Source organism: Tyto alba, unplaced genomic scaffold (assembly GCF_018691265.1).
Source record: "Tyto alba isolate M040663 unplaced genomic scaffold, T.alba_DEE_v4.0 Super-Scaffold_2, whole genome shotgun sequence".
NCBI classification, from domain to species: domain Eukaryota; kingdom Metazoa; phylum Chordata; class Aves; order Strigiformes; family Tytonidae; genus Tyto; species Tyto alba.
In genome coordinates this window covers 75,784,335-75,810,358 of record NW_024881282.1, presented here as the reverse complement: position 1 = coordinate 75,810,358, position 26,024 = coordinate 75,784,335, and the positions used below count along the sequence as shown (strand labels likewise).

General features: G+C 37.4%; 1 protein-coding gene across 5 annotated transcripts in view; it reads right to left on the bottom strand.

Moving 5' to 3' along the window:
• The window catches only part of SRPK2 (SRSF protein kinase 2), a 148,513-nt gene that overhangs the window by 86,346 nt on the left and 36,143 nt on the right, over window positions 1–26,024 (bottom strand). Inside the window, exons 1-2 of one of the 5 annotated variants that reach the window (XM_032996202.2) lie at window positions 10,661–10,915; window positions 10,073–10,303 (exon numbers count right to left, since the gene is read on the bottom strand). The exons of 3 other annotated variants lie outside the window; for them this stretch is intronic. In XM_032996202.2, the coding sequence (XP_032852093.1) occupies window positions 10,073–10,113 (41 nt within the window). In that variant the 5' untranslated portion in view covers window positions 10,114–10,303; window positions 10,661–10,915. Of the gene's footprint in view, window positions 1–10,072; window positions 10,304–10,660; window positions 10,916–26,024 lie in introns of those variants that run through there. One more of the 5 variants, XM_032996203.2, reaches the window with a different exon arrangement.

Here is a 26,024-nt window from a genome sequence, read left to right as displayed (position 1 = left end):
ATACAGATGTCAGATGGCCAAATATTGGCTAATACACATTGTAGGTCTGTGTTTTTTGCCTGCTCAGCTACCTTGCAAAGGAATTGGGCAATCTCTTGATGCTTTCAATTCAAATTAATGACTGGCCTTCCTGTCCACCTTGAAGACATTACTTCCCCTCTAAACAAGGATGTATGATTGCTTTTTCCCTTTTTTTTAAATAGCTCAATAAATACTTTTTCATTGCTATTATCAGACAACTCTTTTCTGGACCAGAACACATAGAGGCAGGACATCTAGTCTAACTTGGTTTATGTTTCAGAACTCCTTACTATTATTATGCATCCCTGTGCTATCTTACCTCAAATGGGTTTTGCAACGAGCATGGAGGACAAGTTCAGCAGAATAAGTAGCACTACTTGCTTGTGGTCATTGCTGAGCTCTGCCTTCAGTAGGTGTATGAGCCTTCTCCAGCAGGTGTAAATCCAAAGCATACAGTATATATTTAACACACTGTAAGAAGATACCTTGCTTTTCCTTTCCAGAAATATAGGTCTATAAACTGAATAGGAGTTAAGTAGTAGACAAAACTCTGCAACACCAGATTTCCATGAGACTTGAGAAGTAGTAGCAAAGGAATAGTGCATTTTGTATCTTCAGCTGATCTCAATCTTCTGGATGCCCACATCAGATAGCCAAAATCCAAACAGACCAAGAGCAGGTTCTGGCAGGTGCTACTAGGCCCCTGGAAGACCAGTGTTAGGTTACTTGATTAAAGGCTAATCATAATAGAAACAGATCCAGCAAAGATCAATGGAAAAGAAACAGGTAGAGAAACCCTCACAACCTAATCAGTGAAAATGGAGCCCCTGAATCAGCTACTCTTATCATCAATTTGACCATACTCACCCAGTGTGAAACCCACCAAGATGGGTCAAAGAGGAAATTCTCTCCCCAGAAATACCTTGAAAACTAAAGGCTATTGCCTTAAGGGGTACAGGACTTGTGGGATGCCACAAGGAAGAACATTTTAGGATTGTGTAAAACTTACTGTGGGAATGTAAGAATATGCAAGGCATGATGAAATGTTTCGGGCAAGGCATTAGAGGCAGAGAAAGACAGGGATAAAGGTGGGTAAGGGAGAAACAAGTATGGGAAAACAGCAAGGAAAAAGGATACATGGGGCAAGTCCAGTGCAAATGGGTGGCTGGTCAGTGCACTTGTCTGACTGAGCAACTGCCCTTGACCACAACAGTCTATCCTATATTGTCATTAAACCCTATTTCTGTCTTCTTTGTGGATGCAATTTCTATTCTGAGTGTGTATGTTTGAACTGAAGACAACTTCAAGCCAGACTGGCCAGCAAGTAAATAGGAGGTTTAAGTACCAGCACCTGGTGTGAGAACACAAACCTCAGGGGCCAGTAGGTGTAGATGCCATCAACCGGGAGACACCAATGGGTCAAGGCTCCAGCAACTACATAGACCATTTAAAACCAGGTACCGGGGGATCATACAGCATGTGCATGAGTTCTGTGAAAATTCCAGTAGTGGACTTCCATCCTGAGGAGCTGGAAAGGAGGAACAGGACTAGGCTGTCTGTGCAGTTCTTGCTTGAGCGCTCCATCTATGTTTATATGGGTGCCAATAAAAGCACTGGTTTGAGTCTCTGCTGATCTGTGTGGTCAGCCGTGTCCGCATTTTCTGAACATGATCATGTGCATGCACACACAGCTACTGGGAATAAGTGCTCAGCCTCATTACTGCCTGGCCCTGGGGACACAGATCTGCACCAATCTTGCACTCACCTATGTAGCTGGGAGAGGAGGTATGCCCTTGGGACTCAAAGCCCTCGACATTAGGCTACCTCTAACAACTGGCATGACTGAAAGGACACACACCTTTATCAAGTTTCTTAGCAAAGCTATCAGTAACACACTGAAGGTTAAGTGTATAAATCTGCCTTAGATTCAATTTGAACAGCCTATACCTGCTTAAGTTCTCCTGGCATCTACTGGAACACGCTCCATGCAGCTTTGCTAAGGCATTTGGTAAACCACTGAGTATTTAAATGATAGTTAAAAAATGTATTGGCATTCTCAAGCACTGTTCTACTTCAACTGGATGTCCTCTGCTTCTTTTAATAGCCCTTGAAATTCCTGTGCACTAAACACATGTGAATGGAATCTTGACTGGATCTTTCCTGCGTTTTCCTCTCAAGTCAGGACTCAACTGTACACCATTATACAGAAGAGTGACATGAATAAAGCAAAAATACAGATGAAGTAAAATAGATGTAAATTAAATTAGAAGAACGTATTTAATAAGTCTGCCTTGGAGAAACCTGTAAACAGATTTCCATGAAGAGCAACAGCACCTTTAAATACTAGTGGTCTGCACAAAAAAATAATCCATTCTCTGGCAGCATATTACAGCCGGGGTGCCCAAGGAGTAGGGTCTATGTTAATTCATCATGTCAGTAATCCACACACAGATATCAAGAGTACTTGTGAGAAAGGGGAATATTTTTTTCCTTGATCATGGATAATTTTTTGTAAGCTCCACATTCTTTCATTTCTGTTGTGAAACATAAGCTGTATCTTTTTCTATTTGGCTTTCTAGACTAATACTCTGAAACAGTAATTACTTGGTAAGGAGCCAAGTGAGACTTCAAACTAAGTATATAAAGACCATTTTTACTCTTATTTATATTAGAATGAAACATTTTAATTGATAAAAATGTACTTCAGAATCACTGTGGTTGATCATCTTTTTTGTATCTCTTAAGAAGTCTCGGTCCAAAGCTGTACTACAGTCTTCCCGGAAGCAGACACTTCTGATAGCTAAGACACCAAGCAGCAGTGGAAATTCCTGATTCTTGTCACATACGCAACAGGAGCTGCCAGAAAGGCTTTACACTGTCATACTGGGGATGACAAAGTGCCACTCTGAGGAAACCACCACACGTGTTCTCCTATGGGTAAGGTAATCCTTTTATAAAGGATTCATAATGAGCAGAGCTAATTCCAAACGTCTTCCATTCTAGTTCATGGCATGGAATAAACAGAGGTTGATATGTCTGTTTGGTATGTAGGCATGGCAGGAACTGAATGCTTCTGTGAACAGTGGCCATAGCAGCTGAAGATGAGACAACGAGAATCTGCAGGTCCTGATGCTGGATACAGAACAACAGAACAGCTGCCAACTGAAACCCAAAGGAATTTCAGACCCCTTTTCCACCTCCACAAAAAAATCACTGCTGGGTATTCGGATACAGTGGTTACAAAAGAAAGTAATACTGTCTCCTTATAGTAGCATTAATGAGAAAAACAATTCTCCCAGTTTCTGCCAGAACTACTGCTAATATTTAAGCTTTGACAACACAGAACAAACACACAGCTTAAGACTAATTTCTGCACTAATATGGCCTTCTTTGCCCCCCAAAAAGCAATATACACTACTCTATCCCCATGCAGAGTAGAACTGAGCAACAGAAATGAGGACAAGTCCTTGCCTTCTTAGGAAGGCTGCAAACATCCCAGTAGATTTGGGTCATAGGAAGTTGCTTCATGAAAATAAAGCACTAAATTCTTAAAATGTTTCACGCTACTCTAGTGACGTTTTGCCAAAGAAGAAGTAGCTTTAAGAAATTCTGCTCCCTCCCATGGAATTACACTGCTACAGGTTTTGGGAAAAAAGTCTTCAAGATTAACCAGCACAATATTTAAACACAGATGTTTCACAAGCTTTCAGGAGAAGAAAATATGATCTTCCAGTAAATGACAGTATCACCAATTTACAGTCTTTTGTTGTTTTAGCAGACAACAAAAAGTCAGAATTAGGACACGTTTATCAGTACAGAGAGGTTATTTGAAGTACCTTCTGAATATCTTATTAAACACAATAACCATGACTTTATACAAACAGAACATCGACATGGGATGTGGTTCTGGTCTTGAACATCATCCAGTCATGGAAGAGAAGCAATCAACCCAGCCTGACTGACCTAAAGCTATAATCAGGCAAGGAAAGCTGTGCCGACAGACTTGGTAAAGAACCAGTACTCCTTCATTTGTAGCATGTGTAACAGGCAGAGCTTGGAGCTGCACGTTTATTCCGTAATTGGAACTTTAAAGACTGAAAAGAAAGAAAAAGTGTGAACCAAAAGAATGGGAAATAACAATTCACTATCCATCTAGTCACATTCAGCCGAATCAGTTTGGTAGGCATCCTAGATGAGATGACTTTCGTATTTGTTTTTATGGTAACAGTGACTTGTTTGGATTTTGTCAGATAGTTTACCCAAGCCTAAGGGTGAGTCTTGAAGAAAATACACAAACACCAGGGGCAGACAGTGACTCATGAGTATAAAATTCCTAAAGACAAAACTAGTAAAAGACCTGGTCACAACATCCTTTGAACAGAAAAGGTATTTTTCAATCAAAGGGAAAGACTGATGGATATCCTCCAAACTGTATAGCAGGATTCACAGCAATTCACAAGCTGAGAGATGCCACAATTTCATGATAATATGCTTATAATACTCAAAATATGAAACAAAATGGAATGCTTAAATTGGCATACTTTTGCTTAACATTTTTTGATAACTACATCCATTTCAGATCAATGAAAATACACATATCACATCACAGTAAATTTACTGAATTATATGAACATTCAAATATTTCATTATTCATTTGCAAGTATATACTATGAAGATGTAGAAAACCACAAATTAATTTATCCTGTAACTCAGCACAGTGACAACATAAATGCCATCATCTGGCATATGTACATATTGTTTTATGCAATCTATCAGGTAACGTTCCCTTAGCATCTGTCTAGGGGCCTGGAGTGGACATTTTAGTGAAGTTATGATTCAGACAGTGATTAGGCAAAAAGTTAAGTCATGAAACAGACTGAATTTGTAATATAAAAAGCTTTGATTAAAATGACCTGTTATTTTTTCACTGACATTTTACCCTGAAGTGGAACTGGAATACATATGTTTGCCTTAGAAAGTACTGTTTAAGTCATAGTTTCCAAATTTTTTTACATACATGTTTTTTTAGTAATTAACTGTGTTCTAATCATCACTGGATTGCTTGAATCCATTTCCAATGAATAGTTCTCATACAGGAAAATCTCATATAACCCCACAGCACCTTTAATCTCTCCCTTTCCCAAAGTTCTCTCATTTTAGTTACAACAGGAAGTGCCAAAAACTGAGATGTGTGTTTTCAAAAGGTGTGCGAGAAACCGCCCTGTAACAAATATCTCATTAATAACTTAAAATAACTCTTAAAGATAAACAAAGAGGGGAAAAAAAAATAATATTGAGCAGCACACAGAATATCATCTAGATAGTAGAGATAATAATGATACATTTCTTTGTGATTAAATATCAAAGGACATGATTTTCTTACGTATAGCAGAAATTCCAGATAGAAAATCTTTTCAAAGCCTACTGATGAACCGATACAAGGCACTATCAGCTCTAAAAGAGTGCAGTGTCCCCTAAAAATAACACCTAGAGTGAAAAAGCTGCTCCACACATGGGTGCTTCTACATAGGCCATTTCCTTTTTTTTTTTCCCTACGCAAGCTCAACAGCACACTGCAGCATGTCTGTACATCCCTTTCATACTTCACTTAAAGGCCTTCCACACTAAAACAGTAAACCTGTGAAACCTTTAATATGAAAAATACACAAAACATAGGATTAGTTTGGGTCCAATTTTAGCCATCTAAAATGAAGTACCTAGTCTATGAGAGCTATACAGACACACTGCAACTGAACAGTTTGGTGGTAGAATGAAGTGCCTCCCTGAACAAACAGCTTAGGGCTCACATTAAGACAGAATGATATCCCCCCTACTACTGAGATGAAATACAAAAAATAGCAGTATTAGCTTGCAATTTTGAAAAAAAGGGAAAAATTATACAATGTTCATTGTTATATTATTTCAAACAAAACTGAAAAATTGAAGTTGTACAACTACTAAAATAAAATTTGAAGTGCCCTGAAATGAAAGTTTGGCAATATTTCTCTTACACTTAAAAAAAAACCCCAAAGTAAACAGGAAGGCAGCTAAAGAAAAGATGGTGTTTTAAAAATGTATTTAAAAGTTTGTGGAACTGATGAAATAGTTGCATTGTTCTGATAATTATTTTTTGTTTAAATGTTAGTTACATAAATAACAAGAGATTATGTTATAATGCTCTATTATCTAATAATTATTCCAAAACATTTATCTGACACAGCAATGTCAGCTTATTCTGAATGTTGTGAGTTGATGGTGGTTCTACTTTTAAACGTGTTTTATTTCTGTACTTCATTACAAGTGACACTTCTGCCTTAAGTAATGTATCCACAATTAAATTAAACACACATACACAGAGAAAAAAATGAAACAAGCAAAAAAAAACAAACACCAAAACAAACCACCAACAAAAAAAATCCCACATGTTCCTAAACCTGAAGGAATTCTTCATAACTTGTTTCACAATGCCTCCTGTATCAACTAACATTAGGTCTCTTATCTCCATCTTTTTTCTTTCTCCTCATTATTTTAGATTTTTCCCTCCTCTGCTTCATCCCTGACTGCATTCTTGGCATGACCTGATGAAGAAACCATGTAAAAGCATTGAGAAATACATTCATTTGCTCTTCAGAGATAAATTACGAAGAGAGAGGGGTATACATAGCCCAAGGATAAAAAACAAAACCAAAAACAACAGTTGTCCTTAAACCTTGCCTGCACCACCCCACCCCAAATACTTCTACACATTGAACAACACAAACTTTGCTGTCCTGCTGTCATTTGAAAGTATCTTACTGCTACTTATAAAACCTCTCAAAATCATGAAAATTGAATTATTATACACACACCAGTTATCTACTTTAAAACTGTTCATGAGTGGCTGCTATTTTTTTTTTTTTTTAAAAAACACTGAAGCAGAAATTCATTTACAAGAAACATGCATATGCAACCTTTGCTGAAAGATGAGAAAAGAGCAGGTCAAATACTTCCGACTTATCAGCCTTGCTAATAACCTTTACCAGTTAATACCCTGTGGTCAAACAACATTGCTAAGATGACATAAATTCAGAATACAAAAATTAGAGCTAAAAAAAAAAATTTCTGAGTTCTTTGTCCTAAAGTATGAAAAAGAAAAATACTATATACACATTAGGTTTGCGGTCTAAAGAGTAGAAAGTGATCCGGGTAGAAAAAATGACTTTTCTCAAAACAGAAACTTGCAAGGAGTTCCACAAAGACCTTAAAAAGACAAAAAGTAATCTGTACAGCTCAAAAGGTTGACTGTACGGTACATGAGAAGACTGCGTAACTCATAGTATTCCTACTTTTTTGGAGGGTTCTTGAAAGACCATCCTCCTCCATCTGGCTGCTGTTACCTGACTTCTAATGACATTTGCAAGGCTTGGACAAGTAACCTCACACAGCCTCCACTGAAACATCAAGAACATGAGGGTAGTTAAATTACTACTTATTAAAGAAAGCAGGTGTGTGTCACATTGTAAGCATGTAGGAAAACATTTCCACAGTATACTTAAAGCTCAGACATCCTAACAAATCCATTCAGTGTAACAAGCTACAGCAGGTTACATGATCCACTGTACCCGTCCATGTGCACACACGCATCCGCAGTTGCCCAGGTTACCTTATCAACAAGGAACAAGGACTTTGACACAGGCTGCTAAACATGTACACGGGCAGCATTAACTACTCAGAAATTTAGGACTTAGAGATGCTGTCTGGTTGTGTCTGCTTAATGAAATATCTCATAACACACCAAAATGCAGATATCTTATCCCCCTCATCTGCAATTACAGTTTTTCTAGGGGGGACGTAAGGGGAAAGGAAGGATGAATCTCACTATGAGAACCGTCTCAGGTTTGTATTAATTTACTGTTCAAGGCTGCAGTGTCTTTAACATCTCAGAGGATCCTCAACAAAAGGGTTCATATCACTTTCTTGCTAATGCCTCCTGAAAGCCTCTTAAAAACGTAACAGCCAACTACCCTAAGAGAATGCTGCAGGATTTCTAACATCTTGAGCTTCCATAACAGCCAAACCATCCATTATATTCCAGCTTCCTTCTCATTATTTTTTTCCTCTACAATAGGATAACATGTCAAACTTGCCAAGTGAGCAGGAAAACCTACAAACACTAAACTGACTTGTAAAAACAAAGACCAACCAAAAAAAGAGGCAAGTAATGGGCTTCTCTCTCATGCCTTCTCTATTCTCATTTCACCAGTTTCTGTAAATGCACAGAGCACCTCCCCTCCCGCTATGCAAGCACTGTCTAGCAGCCTCTGCTAGTGTGGAAAACAAGAAACAAGACATAGACTTCTCTCAGATCTTCCACCCGGAAAACTCGAGCTTCTCATAAAGTCCAACCACTAGGAGGAACAGTAAAAGCTGATAATAAAAAAATATGCAAGCATGAATTCCCTTTCTGTGTTTGTCAAAAACATACGTATTTTCACGTCTGTATGGTATGAACACACACTGCAATTTTGCTATACAGTAGATTGGGGACAGTTTAGCAGTTCAGACAGTCAACACTGTAATTTTGTTTTTTCTTAAAACATCCTATACAGTAATTTTGAAAGGGCCTTGAAAGGAACTGGCAGCTAATAGGACAGACAGCACTGTTTCATAACAGCTTGCAAAAAAATCAGTCTATTTTTAGATAGGTGAAAAGAATGTGGTTATTTAAAAAAAAAAAAAATCTCAGATAATACATAAAGTTGTTTTCATCTATAGCTGACCACGTAAATTGTGCAGCTGATGTGTCAAATCAATCTCCAGGTGAACAGCACCACATATTTAAATCCTTAAAAGAAATCTATGTGCATATACAACATTCACATTTTAATCCTGATTGCAAGATAATGCATCATGCTATTATAAAAGCTTACTTTTCAAAGAATGGCATTCAAATGGATCTCAGACAAATGCATCTTTTTCTAATTATGTTATAATCCTTTACAGGGACCTATTAATCTAGGACTACCATTAGTTCAACTAGGAGCATGTTTTGCTCAAAAACAGACTGATCAGTTTTAGAGTGCTGCATAACATTCATATTGATAACATAAACATCTATATTATATATGGAATTTCCCCACAGCAATGCCAAGAAAAGCCTTTCCAAAAATCAAGTTAACACCTGTTTCCTTTACTATATTCACCCCACCATCCTGTTATCACCACCATTTTATTAATCTTCAAAATTAGTATTTAAAAATTTTAGGCATCAGAGTGGGATGGATAAATTAACATTTTCTTTAATTTTTCTTAGTTTTGAATAAATAAATAAAATCTCTCTCAAAGCTGCTCTTATATTTCTCCATTTTGGAAAGGTGACTTAACAACCCATTCCCCCCCACCATTTTCTGTATCTCTCATTGCTGATATTTTGTTATACTACAGCTGGTGAAAGGGAATGCAGTTTGCTTCTACGTATCTTCCACAAATATACTTACAAATCAAATTAAACTGCTCATTTTGTTTTTTAAAACCATGCATGCCACACAGCACTCGTTCATTTTGAAAGATGTCTTTTAGACTGTTTCCTTAAGATAGCTTTCAGTGCATTATGTCTTTCGATACTGAGCCATTCAATAGAATGTACTTTAGATAATTTCAGCTAAGCATACAGTTTGAGTGCTTAAAATTAATAATTTTATTTTTTGCCAACGTCCAATATTAAAATAGCAAAACAGAACATTCGGACTGTCTTCTGCATACAGCCGAAATTATTACTGCAAATAATTTTGGTAAAAAAAACCCTGTATTATGTTGCACTGGGTTTAAGCAATTTTGAAAATAAAAATCTCTCCTAAAATTCAGTTGCAAGCAAAACAGAATTGAGCAGAGCTGGATCATTTAAAATCAACAGAATAATCACCAGGAGGTTATTTCACATCCAAAAACTTAATGTGCATTTAGTACCTGGAAATATTTCTTTAAGACAAGAACAGCTACTTGAAATTGTAATAATCTGATTGACAGATAAAATAATTGCTTTAAAAACACTTCTGAGTCATTTTGTCCTTACCTGCAGGCATGAACCATTACTGCATGCAGCGACTGCTCCATTTCCTAGCACAGACTTGAACATGGATCGCATCTATCTTACAGAATGTGACTAATTGGAGGATTTGTGATTCCTGAGCTACTTTGCAAAGGACACTCCCTTTCCACATAACAGGACATGAAACGCTTCACCAAGTTATATTTCCTATGCATCTAAATTGAAAGGAACCCTCTGCAACCGTGGAACGGTTTCCTGCAACACAACAAAAACGCGAGGTCTTTAAAAACGAATTTAGAAATCGAGATGCTGTTTGCATGACAGTGAAAAGGAGCAAGGTCTGCAACACCAGCACACACAAACCAGCAGCCTGCTGTAGTACGATTTGCATGCTGCAGCTCAGTAGGATTCATTTAAAAAAAAAAAAATAATAAATCTCTGCAAAAATGCACAAAGCTTAACCAAAACGAGAGGTTCAATGGATACGGTACAATAACCAGCATGCAATACGTAAACAATGCTAGCGAACTTGACAAGGGAAAGAAAAAAGCCCTACGCCGCTGCTTGGCAATGCTACACCATGAATCGTTCATGCAAGAGATGCAGCTGTACCTTTCTGAAGAGGACGACTTCTCAGAGTTAACTGACATCAGCAGCTCAATCTTCTGCTTGATTTCTGGAAAAATCAGAAAATATTCACAACCGAGACCGCCTGCCCTCGCTTTCCAAAGTCTTATTCACCGAACGATTTTATGTCCCTAAGCCCTTTTGTTCGGGAGGAGGCCGCAGGAGCCACGGTGCCTGTGCGAGGGCCGGCCCTGCCGCGCTCTGAGGGGACGAGGCGGGAGGCGGCGGGCCGGGCCGGCCCGCGCACATGACTGGGCACGGCGGCGGGCGGAACCATTCCGCGGGCGGGGGGGGGCGGGGGCGCCGCTGCTCAGCGGGAGCTCGGTCACCCGGCCGGTCTTACCGACACCGCCGCCCGCGGGTGCGCGGAGGTGAGTGTGCGGGGTGGGGGGGGGAATCGAAACAAAGGATTTATGACACGGATTATCTTCCCGGTTAGTTCTCTGAGATCTATCGGACACCCTCGAAAACCTTCAGATGAAAAGCCCTGAAAAATATGGCTCTTTGAATCATTTTTGTCACAAAGAATGAAGTATTAAATCACTACTTTCATACATGGGCTAGAAACCAGACATGGAAAACGCTACACACAGCTGGATTTTATTTTTCAGTCCCCTGCCCCCAACTTCCTCCAAATACACTTTGAAAACTAATATTCCATTTTTCCTTTTTTAAAAAATACCTATTAATTACCCATGTAGCACTTGTAACGACTCGGCGGAAACACCCGCCGCCGGGCTAACCTGGGCTGGTACCTCATGGCTGCCGCGGGGGAGAGCGCCCGGCAGCGCAGCCCTGACACCCCGACCAACTGTTACCACGGGGAGATGCGCCCTTGTGCCGTCTGACACTTGTCTCACAAGGTCCTGTCAAAGCAAAACACAGAGACTGCCGAAAAATTAATTCCCCGGGAGCTCTGGAGTCAAGAGGTGGGTTACCCAAAAACCAAGGATGTGAGCATCATTTTAAGATCCTATCCTTGCCGGAGACCGTAGTGCCACCTATGGAAATACCGGTAAGACTATGTCCACTTGTTTACAAGCAAAGTAAACTTCAACTATTTGGGATTAACCATTCTACGACAGGAGAGTCTCAACCTGACTTTTTTTTTTTTTTTTTTTTTTACACATATTTCAGACACAAAGCCTCAGAAATTTCTAAAAACAGTAGAGAGAAACTAACTTGTTTGTATTTTTTTTAACCAAAGTTTTAAAAAAAATGTTATTACTACCTGAATGAGTTTATCACCCTTATGCTCTAGTGGAAGGGTTGCAAGTTAGCAGCGATCCTCACCTGGTTAAGCACATACCACTTGTTCTTCCCAAAACATGATGACCAGAGGAGCCCCCAGGGAAAAATCACAGTTCTCGCATCCAAAATTGATGCTCCTTTGAGCTTTCAAGACATGCCTTTGAAATGTCCACAACTGGCTCCACTGCATGACTGCAAGGACCATGCAAAATGTCCTTTACAATTGCCCATCCCAGGCAGCAGCTCCTTCTCCGGCTGCAGTTACCAGGAGGCTTCTCTGCCCGCCCAGGCTGGTGTCCCAACACAGGCAGAAGTTCAGCTGCAGCTGGAATGCCCAGGCTGGCAGCCAGGACACCTCCCTGGTCCTGGGCAGCTCCAGAGCTGCAGCCAGCTGGAGAACAAGCTTGCTGATCTAGTCTCATGGACCTCATTACCCAAAGTCCACGGCCATTCTCATTTAGGCCACGTGCATCCTTCCTTCTGTGCCTCAGCTCTCCAGCTATCAAGAGGGGATGACAGCACCAAACTAAACTCCCCGGGGGTACCGGGTTTTCTTCAGTTAAAAACCAACCCAATGACCTATGTTAAAACACCAGTGAGCACCCCCAAATGCCAAATTATATAATTTTTGCATTCAGTGCAGTCTCAAAAATGGCTATTAGGAAAGACTTAGAAAAATGGCTATTAAAGTACAACTTAGAACTGCACAGTGACTAAGAAATGAAATCACTGAATATCCACCCAATCACCGAAAGACCCACTCACATTACAGTAAAAAAAAATTGACATGTCATTAACAACTATGCTGTACTGCATAAAGACTCCACGAACACATTAAATATTCCTTTATTTTCAACTATACACCTATTTTAAAACAGATTTTTAGTGTGACCCATGACATTGGTGTTGATCATACAAATTATGCAATGCACTGGATATATTGTTACTTGTTTTAAAGATTGTTTTAAACAAGTGGAAGAAGGCTAACCCTTTAATATTAGGGTTATCATAACACAGTATTTTCCAACACATTTATGTTTAAAGTGTATGAAAGCAGTGCAAAAGATCAAATGGACCACAGAACAGTGGCAGGGTGTGATCAGAAACATCTACTGCAGGACTTAACCAGGTATTTGGAACACTGCAAAAAGATTTCTGAGACTGCCTTTAAGAAAATTCAGAAAAAAATTACTTTGACAAGTCTCTGAATATAGACTACTTCATATTACACAGGTTAAAAGAAAATACATGTACTTTTTTTTTTTTTGAAGGACTAGCACACATACAATTCCTTCTGGATTCTCTCTTCATACTCTGACCCAGTATGGTTCAACATGAACAGGACGGTCTGTTACATGCTGTAATAATATATTTGTGTTGTCAGTACTAAAAGCTACATCACAGAAATTTTTGTGGGATGGAGGAGACTAAAGGTTTGGACAGCTTTGTGGAGAAAGCTTATCCCTTTAGTTCTCTACTTCCCCCCAGCCCCTTCTGTATGAAGGAATGTTAGAAGACAGCTCTCTCAGTTGCTTTTACTTTTGGACAGAGATAAAATTGACAGTTTTGGAGGTGCAAACTAAAGTTCATTTCCCCTTCCACAGATCTTTGACATTGACTGACTAAATATGTTCCTCAATTTCATAATCCAACAATTTTTTAAATTCCTTCTGAACATGCTTAACCCTGTTAACATTTAAAATGGATTATACAAACAAATATTAATAAGGCAGGATTTTATGGCAAAACAAAATCAACTGAGCTTGGAATAAAGTGATCAACTGATCTATTCCATGACCAAGCCTACAGACAGGCTTTTCAATAGATGCCTAGAGATTATTACACTTTATTGCTAACAACACACTACAAAATGTTAAAAAATAAAATCCAAGATATAAGTTACTTCACTGCAAACTAAAGCCCTGGAAGCTCCAAGAGATGCACAAAGACATTTCTCTCTGGTTGCATTCCAGCAGATAATTCAGTTTTACTTTTGGCAACAAAGACTTTCTTAATATAGCAATAATAAGAACTTAAAGTGATACTTCATAGAAAAAAAAATTCTAGCATCAATAATGAGCGTTCCATTTCACAAGTTGATAAAACTTCCATCACAAGGATTTTGGGTTTTTCTTTCTTTCTCCTGTCTGCTTCTCTCCTGTCAATCTGAAATATTTTCTTATTTGGGATTTACCTATCTTTTGTCTCTGCTATCAGATTTTTTCAGTTGGACCCATTCCGTTCACTTTTAAAAGCACATATTTTACATATCCATACTGCACCCCCAAGGTCAGGCTTATACCACCATTATCAGTCCAGATACAGAACTGATCATGGAAATAATATCAAGAAAATAAGACAGAAGAATTTTACACTAAGTGCCTTTTAGGCCTTAAGAGAAAAATGGCCGCAGAAACAGCAATGTTATCATTTGTTTATTTTGATTATTTATAAATTACATATCCAGAAATCTGGGCTTATTTACAGAATTTATTAGAACATACAAATTGCATCCCAAGTACAAATAAAAAAAAAAAAAAAAAAACAAAAACAAACAAAAACCTCCAAATTGAGGTTACCCTACCACCCACTCAACCAGCCCTCTCAAACCAGAAGAATGCAAATTATAGTAATATTTGTTAAAACTCCAAGTTAAAAAAAAAAAAAAAAAAAAAAAGAATAAGAGAAGTTTTACAACCGAGCAGCTTTTCCTGGAAGCATCTTGGTTCAAGTCCCTCCAACCTGACACAGAACCAACACTTCAACTTTTGGTTGACCTCAAGTGCTATGGCACAGAGGTAAATACTGGGATGTTCAGGAGCAACACCCACTTCCAGATTCAAAAGACATCACCTTTAATGGCTTTTATGAGTTAATTAGACTGTATTGATCAGCGCCCAGAGGCAGTGAACCTCTGCTTAGCGAGCAAGCATTTACGTTCTCAGTTCTCACTGATAATTTTTGGACTGTCCAAATTTCAGAGGTAACAAAGATAGCACTGTAAGTAGAACCACATCCAGAGGAATAGATCATAACAGTCTCGCTGAAAAAAAGATGAAAATGAATGAAAACTAGAGCCTGCAGATCCCAAAGCAGCTGCCAATACAATAAATTTCCCAAGATGCAAAATAACAATAAATTCAGGTATAAGCACTGTCACCAAATCCTCAGTCATTCCATGCACTTTATCAGGCCACTTTGAATAATTTTACGTTGTGTACAGATCAAGTGGCAGACAACTGGCTCTCATCCAAGACCTGAGCGAAGCAGACACACTAAGTCTCTAAAGCCACACTATTCAAGCTGTGATTGAATGAAAACAAAAAACAAGTTCAGAAAGGCCCTGCACTGCCCAAAATGGCTTCATAATCATCACAATTTTTATTTTTTTAAATGGAAGCAAAGCAGAGACTAATCATTTAGAGGAATCTGTGATCAGACCTTTTACTTTTTTTTTTTATTTTTTTTTTTTTTTAGCCCAGTAGTTTGCCTCCTCGTGTAGGTTTTGGGTTAAATCAGAGAAAACTGCATCAGATAAAGTTAAAATGGGAAGGGACCTCCTTTTAGAGAGAGATAATTTGCTCTACCAAAAAAGGGGAGACCAGAGGCTTGGAAAAATGGAGAGGAGAGCCCTACACAGAGATGCCAGAAGTTTCAAAGGGGATTTGTAGGAGAGCATCGTGCCAAAGGCTCCAAGAAACCTAAAGTTTCCACAACAAATCTGGAACAAACTACCTCAGAAAGGGTAAAGGAAGAAACTCTCCAGACAAGCCAAAGAAGAGAAGCTATTTTATTTCAGTAATGTGGAAGAAGAATCAGAAAATTCTTATAGGGGAATTGAGAACCTCTGAGGAATATAAAAATAGTCTGGGAAAAAGAACATGGGAGCACATCTAGCCGAGTTTTATTTGTTTTTACCAGTAAAAAAAAAAAAAAACAAACAAAAACAAACAAACAAACAAAAAACACACAAAAAAAAAAACACAACAAAACCAAAACAAAACAAAACAAACAAGAGTTCTCCACAACAAAACAAAACAACAACCCTAGCTGTTGCTTAAGTACAGATGGAAAAGTGTGGACAAGGTATACAACACTGCACAAACTGTTCCCTATGACATATGGGTAGGTATCAGTCACCACTGTTTCAAAGCCAACTGACAGAAATCACTGTTTCACTAAAAACTTAATTGTGTCTACTGCAAACAGATTATCTCAATGGTCTGCAACACATTCATCAGCCAAGATTAAAGTATTTTATTAACAGTGCACCTGTTAAATTTATCCAGGGCAGAGAACCACTGTTGCAAAACTCAACTAATACAGCTCCCCCTGCCCGCTCCACCCCCCCGCCCCCCCGCTTTTGGGAGCAAGGGAAGAGACAAAGTGGCAGCTAAACCTACCAACTTCAATTTGTTCCAATGTAAATCCCTGCCATAAAGTTCCATACATCCCTTTAAAAATAGACTTTATACCAAAGAGATGGAAGAAAAATATATTTAGTTTTTAATTAATAAGTAGGTTCATCCACATATTTTGTTAATCTAATCTGATCATAAACTAGCAGGTTCAGTGCTTTTCTTCCATTTTTTGTGCTGCGTATGTTAGGATACAAGTTCATGATGCTTTTAGCCCTTCTTCTACAGTATCTTTAAAAACCTCCTTCCCCATTAATATACATCCTAGTCTATTCCCCGTTGTCTTTTCCTTATATCATATTAGTGCTACAGCTGCATGGATCTTACATTTTGCCTATGAAAACTCTCATCCTGTTTTAAGTTGACTGTACTTCCAGTGTTAATGTTAAAATAAATAATCCTGCTTCCCAAATCCTATAAAGACAGACCTGAAAATACTATGCAAAGCAAATTAATCAAACAGCCCATTCTAAGTAAATTTTCAGTCTTGAAACCATGAAATGCATTAGGAACTTGAGTATTACTAATGTGATTTTATGTGGACAGATCTATGCTTTGAGATGTGGATAGCTGTTGTACAAATACTAAACAGTACAAAAAAATGCAATAAATTAAAATTCTCCTGATGAGGTACTGTGTATCACAGGACAAAATCAGGCAGATTTACACACAACTTGAGAGGTTCACTCCTTGATTTGTTTTAGATAATGTACTTTTAAAATAAATAGTTCTACAAAGTGAAGTGCTGGAATCACAGGCTCTGGCACCAGGGGTTTCAAAATGGCACAAACACAGGGCAAGCCTAAATTTGATCAACATGTGAATATTAAATGGAGTAGTATGGAAGCACAAACAGTATGGTTACCCTAGAATAAATTGTTCTTCCAGATGTCACTGAACTTTGAAATGAGGAAAAAAAAGTAGCAGCTTTATGGACTTCTTCAGGTCTCTTGTGCACAACATTCACAGCGATGCTGATATACAAGCCTGTGACTGTCTCACTGAAGAATAAGTAACAGAAAAACAGCTGTTTGCAATCTCCTGTTAGGGAGATTACATTCATATTTTTAGTACTATTCCTCTTCAGTATCCTAAATAATATTTCTGCTCAGGATATGAGGAAATTACAATAGAACTTTTAAGGTTATGCCATATTTGAAATACTAAAATTACACTTTTAAAAAATTGTGTATTTCAAATTGATAAAGCTAACCCCCTCCTTTCCTAAAGGGGCATATAAAGTCAGTAGTATCAAAACACACAGCATTTTAAACATTTATGTAAGAGTCATGTTTTAGTTACTGCTCTAATGTAAAAATACATTTAAAAAAAACACTCCCATGCCATACATACATGTAGTAGGGACTGTATAAAAAATACAGAGGAGCACAGATCCTTTATTTGTATACACTACACAAGTCCACATATAAGCATCACTAAAGCTGTGTCCCACTCATGCTCAGCAGGCATATATAATAGGAGTCAATATCTGCCCAGGAAAAAAAAAAAAATAGAAATCAAGAGAGAAATCTGACAAAAAGCACTTCATTTTCCCTTGCATAAGCAGAAAGGTGGATTTACTCGGTATTTACAAGCACATTAAGTGGACTTACTGTTAACAATAATGAGCCTTTTCTTTTTTAAGAAACTATAGGTTGGATCTGATCTTTTAGTGATCTCAGAGATACAGAAACACTGATTTATCACATTGCTGATATACTTAAAACTCTACTGGAACTCAGGTACTTTTAAAGACTATTCATAGTAATATCACTATTATCCTTGCAAACTGAGTTTTCTATACCTGAGATGAGGTTGAAAAATAACAGTTTTACAAACTATTCTGAGGAAAACCTGTCTTCCTTCAAAAAATGGCTGTCACCTCTCATTAATACCCAAAAGATAAATCTACCATAATTCTTAAAAATGGACATCTTTCATCCAGATGACACTGCTAGTTGTTTAGGGCTGTTCTCATTCACACAAATGGAGGCCAAAGCCAAGCTGAAAGACAGTATACACCTTTAATGGTAGCTGTTGCCTTGTTTTTGCAGAGGAAAACAGCAGACCATTCATTGAGAAATTACTCAACAATGGTATTTTATTAAAGAAAAATATCAACATTGGTACTATAATTTTAAAACTTCATTTCACTGAATCGTCACCATAAGGAGGACATGGAATAGCACAGGACACAGAAAGGAATGAAACACAGGTAGGAAGGAAACACGCACTGCCATAGATCTCAGAATGGAAACCAGGAGCTTGAGAACATTCACCATACAGTCAGGTTTGTTTCTGCTTCTCCAAAAGGGAAAAAAGCATTCAAAATACATAGATGAATTTGCCTTTTACTTATTTAAATACTCATTTTACAAATATATAAATATACAGCCTAAGTCACATACTTAATATCTCTGAAGAATATTTATTACAGTCAAATTCTTGAGTTTCTTGTTTATGTTTATATATGGAAATTTCTGAAGGAAGTTTGTAGATAACCTTGAGGAAGCATTAGGTGTTTAAGAAGGAAAGCATTAATATATGCTATGATTACTCTAAAAATGGCCCATTATAAACCCAGGGAAACAAAACTACAGTTAAACATAACTATGCATTTGAATTTAAGTCCCCCACGTAATTTTAGCTAAGCCTTGTTGACATAATCTGTCATTTGATCTTTTGCCAGGCTGTAGTATCCATTAATAAAGTACTTACTGAAACACAAAGATGACATTAAGAGGAATTTTTGGGTCTGGCAGCATTTTCTGCACCTGATGCATGCCCAGCACCATGTTGTTTCTTTTCCCTCCCTTTTCCCATCTCAGCCCAATAACCAACTCTGCCCAATGTTTGTTTGAAAATCTGTGGTTATACGAAAAGCCATGCTTCAAAGAAAAAAAAAATACAAAATTTAAAGTTCTTTTTGCATTACCACTTGTCAGATTAAGTACCAGTAAAGCACACCAAAGAAAACAGTGGCCCCAAATATAACTGTGCTTGTTATTTTCTAATTATGTATGTGTCCTTAGTATTTATATGTATTAACATTATTTATATTGTATTGCTTATATTATTTATATTTTATTAAATTTGTTGTTTATATGTATTTAACCTTCATGAGAAAGGTTTTCTTTGGAGAGGACAGGGACAGCATAGAAAACATTTCTTAAGAGTTGCTGGAAAACAGAAAGCTTGTTCTTACAGGTTTATCCATTCTGGGAAAAAATAAACCCAAAATATTCACTAAGTATGTTAAAATATATCTGCCTGTCCTTTAAAATCAGCTGCCAATTGCTTCCTGTTACTAGACAAAAAACATCTTCATATGGGAAGAGTGGTACATAAGGTAGCTAGAGACAGAGCAATGTAAGAAGTTATTACTCTGTTCCTTAAAACACAATAAATGATTAGCTGTATTTTCCAAACCTTGTCTAGATCAAGGAAAATCATTTGGTGAGTATGAATATTCATGGTCAGCTCTTCTGCCAAAGCTGAAAGAAATTCAACCTCCAGCATAATAATGGGAGTGTTAATTTTTTCACACCCTCAAACTACATCACTTCTAGTAATGTTACTGTCTTAATTCACTAGACAGAATGGATAATTTCTGATTTCTAGTCTGTATTATTTCTTATTTATTCCTTTTACAATCTAGTGTACAAGTGTTACTGTGGTAGGATTCTTTTGATAATAGCATTTTCTTTCAGGTCTACAATTGCCTAAATACCTTGAGTGCTGTTCAAATACTACTATTTTTCCACTTACTTGTTATGTGCTTTTTCTTCAAAATTCAGGAAAAAAATTGCTCTAATGTTACAGAATGACAAATTAAATTCCAGTCTGAAGAAAAAACAGGTTTCTATTCATTCAAACTGAGTCAAGCATATGTTACGTTCTAAAGTCTAAAGCAATGACTCATAAAATCTTGCACACACTCTGACTCCCGACTCTCCTAGGAGATGAAGCTACATGATTTACCCAAAAGGATTAAACTGGGTCACAATTATTGAATACACGTTATAATCTTAAACTCCAGGTTAGAATTCCTCCTTAACCTTACTACTCATTATCATTCACTGTTGTAAAAAGCTTTTTGTTTTTCCTTTTTGTTACAAATTTTACAGTTGAAATCCTTATAGTAGAAATATTTTTTCAGTTGAGATATTTTGACCAGATAGTCACAGGATGTTTCTCAGTACGTTCTGTCAAAGTTTTTATTTCATTATCATCACCACAGTATCTACGTAACTGGCTTTTTCAAATATTCTTGCAAGGTTGTCAATATTTCTTACCCAGCAGATCATCAGGCTCTTACACTCCTTAAATTCTCAGTTGTAAAGAGGGCATTCTCAGCTCTGTGCCTCTAGAAGAAGAGATAGGACTTGTTTCACCTTTCCTGGCCTCATACAAGGACAAACAGTTCTCAGAAAAATCTCCATCAAAAAAAGTACATGTTATCCTGAGCACAAACCAAGCCAAAAACCTCTCCACTTTAGCAGTAAATTGTGCCCCACTGGGACATGGGTCCACGTGGTGATCATCTTACCCAAAGCATAACTCCTCAGGAGCCCTGGGGAGGTTACAGAGTTGTCTCTGCCAAACTTCACTTCAGATGTTCCTTACTGTTTACAAGGAAGGGGGGGGGGGGCCGGGGCAAGAAAAGTCAAAAAAGTTTTTTTACACAAAGAATGAATGAGAACTTTTGTGAAAGGCAGCAGGAGCATCCTCAGCAGCCATCAGAACTGCCAAAACCAAGATACTGATGTCAGCTGTGCTATGCCACTCTCAAACTAACATCCAATACTCCTGGTTGTTTTAGCTATGGTTCCTCCATTTGCAAACTGTACAACTCCTCTGTAAACAAGCCTATCCATGTCCACTGTGTAGTCAAAGTTCTGGGAACCACTAGCACCACTGAATGAAATATTCAGGCTCTGTCTCACAACAACCTTCCCAGTATTACAACAACCCTTGAAATTTCGTGATCTGACTAGTTAGACATCCTTCAGCATGCTATTGCAGCTTGTTTCTTGTTAAAAAGATGACTGAAGAACCAATACAAACTCCTGAAGAACACAGAAATCCTCTGTTAAAACCTTCCAGACCAACATCATTTAGTGCAAGGAAAAGGCTTTGGATCGTGGCACCTGCACACAATGCCTTTGCTATCTCTGAAGTACGCAGCTAGCAGAAGAAACTTAACGTGAAACCATCACTGCTTTCCAATCATCCAAAACGCACATGCGCTAACTGTACTCATACCTGCTTCTCTCGTGCATCTGCCTTCCTGCTACCATAACCATTCCCAATGAAAGCAAAAAAACTTAATACATTGCACAGAAGGAAATCATTGTCTATGGCAACGGACAACTAGTAGCAACAATAAAGCTGTAACAATTGTACCTGAGAACAAGTATGATTCTCCATTAATACAGCATATTTTTATTATTTTAAAATATTATTTTAGTTAACTAAATAGATCTACCTGTTCTTAAATTTCATCTTGATCAAGTTTAAACTTTTAGAAACAGTATTTTTAGTAAAGCTATAATACAGAAAAATTAAATTTTAAAATTATTACTGGAGATTAAAATTTGTCATCGGTACAATTTTAACATGCATGCAGTGCCTACGAAAGTAGGAACCTGCTAATTATATTTCAAGTGTTTCTCACATATACCATTTTCACTCTTTAATTGCCAGTGCCCTGGATTTACATAGCAACATGAAAAGACACAGGGGATTTTTCCACTGGGTTTCTCCCTAGCTAACAGTGGACATCGTAGTAACACAAGAAAATATTTATTTAAACTCATACAAATGTTAAACATCCTAACACTGATAACTTGGCACTCAGTCAAAAACTTCAAGTAAAAGACATTCTTCTATTTGCACTTTCTTTTTTGCAAGGAATGGAAATACCTTTAATTCTTCAGATGCTTGTCTTTGTAAAGTCTGAATGTAATTACAGTATAATACAGACAAATATTGAATATTTATCATTGAGCCTACAGAAAAACATCATACTATACTCACAAAAATGGAAAGAAAAAAATATTAGGTGCTTCCAGGTATGGGAAAGCCTTCTAATCCTGAAGAACTTCCATCAGGAAGATTTTTAATTTTATAGATAAAACATACAACACACACATGCAAATACATGTCAAAATATCCCCTTTGTTTGCTTTTTTCGGTGAAGAAATGTGATGTTCGGTGTTTGGTTTTGTTCTTTTTTTTTTTTTTTTATTAAAGCAACATTATATATATGCAACAACAATAAAGATTAGAAAGGAATCTGGAGAAATATCTACAAGCTTACCACAAGATTTGAGAAGAGGAATAAGAACTTTCAAAAATCTGATCAGAAAAAATTCTGACTGCTAGAGACTAAATATTTCCACAGGAAAGAAGGGAGGTAAAAGTAACAACAACAATACTGGAGGTATTTATATAAAGCAGAGGTCTGTCCAGACATGAGATCTGATCTTGCAATCAGTTAAGCTATTTACATACATCCCGGTTGCCTTTTTTTTTTTTTTTTCCCTTTGAATAATGTCTCATCTAAATTATATCATCATCAGCTATTGCTGATGAAAAAATCGGCTACTGCTGGTCTGCAAGCCCACCTCTTGAACACTAAGACTTCCAAGATTATTTTTTTTTTTAGCTCTACCTTTTTTCTTTTCACACCTTCTCCCCTTCTCCATCTGACTTCTCCATCACTTATTCAGCAATCTCACAAGAAACCTGGTATTGCCTTGTCTAAAAGCTGGCTACAAATAGTTTCTTCTGCAGTGAAGACAGAGTGATGTAGGTGGCGAGTCATCACCATCCACTCTGCAAATGTGTGGTGATGTCATTCTGCAGCTAGTCATGGTCCTTCGTTACCTCCCATATTCTCCTACATTGTATGAAGCAGATTTTGTTGAGAGATGCTGCTAAAAGTGTAGGTACGTCACTCAGCCTTCTCCTCCCCTGCAACTCCAAAAGCTCCTTTCCAGGTCTCAGCCCCAGTGGCAAGCATCTAATGAGTCAGTAAATGATGTCACTTACACATGGCCATACACAGCCAATTTCTTTTTTGAACCATAAAGTCAGAACTCCTATACATTTGAGTCTTTTCCTGCTTACATGAGCACAGGAAAACACCTTGACTTCACTGTTGGCAAAAAGTGTCTATAAATTTCAGTTTTCAACAACATAGTCCTAATTTTGGCAGCTGTTAGAGCAACATTTAAACAATATACAATGTTGAACAGATTGCCAACAGTGTCAGTTATGTCTTTCATAAAAATAAAACCCTGCTGGAACTGAAAGAAACTTTGTTTAAAAAACAGACCAATGCAGATAGTCATAAAGACATCAAAAGGAAAAAGAAAATGGAAAGAAAAAACAGATTGTCAGGTAATACTGTCTACTACTTTAGGTTTCACTGAGGGCTCAGAGAAAGGGTCTATCCACAGAGCATTTCCCTTTTTTATAAATACAGAGGTAAAAATTGAAAACTATGTTAAATAAAATCTAAAAACTCAGGAAAGAGCACTGAAAGTTAAATTATCTGAATTTGCTTCCAGTTTCATTATCCTATTCACCATTCGCTAATGTATTGAAGTTTACAGTCACAGAAGATACATGCTTGAAAATCAGATCATTCAAGTTTCAACAGGACTGGTAAGTCTTGCTCAGACAAAGCCTACTGATGATCATCCTGGCTCCCTTACAGTGAAGGAATCACACTTCAAAGATGATATGTATTTTTAACTGCCACTACTACTTCACATTACTTATAGGAAACAGAGAACGTAAGTAGATTTATATAATCTTTATTTGCTTCGATATTTACCACCCATAATGAGATTCCTTTCTATGCATATATAAAAGAAAAAATGAATAAACAACAGAAGACCCAACCTTACAAGTCTATTCTAAACAATGTCATTTTGTTAAGTCATAAGAATCACCAGTTTACCTTCAAATGTTAATTAAGAACTAGATGAAGGAAAAGAGATGAGAAAGAGTATGAAGACTGTTGGGAGACACAGGGGGGGCAACTAAAATCATCAGAAATCACTGCGAGCAGAGAAAAAAAGCCAAGGAGGAGAAAAGTAAAGCAAAAATTCTGGGAGAATAAGAAGGGAAGAAGGTTGAGAGGGAGAAAAGGTACGTTGCCAAGGCAAAAATAGATAGCTGAAGATAGTAGACAAAGAAGGATGACAAAGCTCAGGAGAGTGTAGGAAGAAAACCAAACTAAAAAAAGACAAGGACTAAATCTTGTAAGGGAAAATATTGAATGTAGCAAATGTGCTCAGCTTAAGTGAGCTGATGTGTGGTTTTTTAGGAGAAAGAAGGCAAGAGCACTTTGAGTATTTTGAGGAAAATCATATGCTCTTCTATGCACTGTCTACACAATACACCAGAGTATGTACTGGAAAATAACACATCCTTCCTTTCCCCCCCAAAAAAGGGACATGACAATAGGAAGGTTACTCCTCCCCCTGACCCTGCCCTGCTCCTACTCCAACAAGCAACTAAGCAATGACAAGAGGAGCTGAGAAAGTGGCAGGTCCGTGAGTTGTACCCAGCACCTTAATTTAAAACCATGGTTTAGAGGTTGATGTATTGAGTACCCTTTACACTCATTTTAAGAGAGTTCAAAGTATATTTGAAGAACTTGTAGCATGTGCTTTTTTATATTAGAAATTCAGCTTTTGACCATAAAAAAATCGTGAATAAGGCAGTAGAATGACATCATGGACACAAAAAGTAAAATGTGCGTTTAAAAATAGGATCTTTTTCAGACTTTTATTTCTGCTGTTATTTTTCAGGCTTATTTTACTAGAAGACTGGGGAGAAGAGCTTGCCTCTTTTTTTTTTTTTTTTTTTTTCCTTTTTAAATATGCAACACCCCCAATTGCTATGTTAAAATTGGAAAAACTCCCAATCAACATGAGTCACCAAACCACTCCTCCAACAAGAATAAAAAGACAGCAAGACTTAACATTTTCCTGATTTATTTTCACTTAGAAATATTAACAGGAAAAGTGACTGAAAGTGATAAAATATTCAGAATTGCTTTATCCTCCAAGGATAATTATTACAACTATTTTGTTCCTTTGTTAATCTGCTTGAGAAAGCACAGAAGGTGACTAGATAAAAAAAAAAGGCCAGATCCAGAAGTAATATGTAAGAAAAAGTGTAAATTACATTATTTTACATTACACTTAGCTATGTCCAAACATTCTCATAAAAGTCTAGCTGGAACTGTTTCAAAATCTACCAAACCCAGCATTTACAGTATATAAAACCCTAGTGTACTATAGAGATCATTGAGTATATCAGCATTATTTTTAAACAGAGGAGAAACTGCCTTCCTATGGTAACTTGTTCCACTGACTGAAAAGGCATGAAAACAATTTTCAACCACTAACTTTCAAATAGCTTAAATTAATTCTACTTGCTAGTGTCTACATCTAAGTTACTATAGGCTCCTTTTGCCATAGACAGGGAAATGGGAAGTTCAGGACAGAGTTCATCTCATTAGCTCGTCAATCTAATCCCAAACAAGATGAATCACCCCAAGTGCCATTGTCTCTCCACTGGTAATAAAGAAGTCTGGGTAACTACATCAGATGTAGATGCCTACACTGCAGACATCCATGTGAGGTCAAGTGAATCCC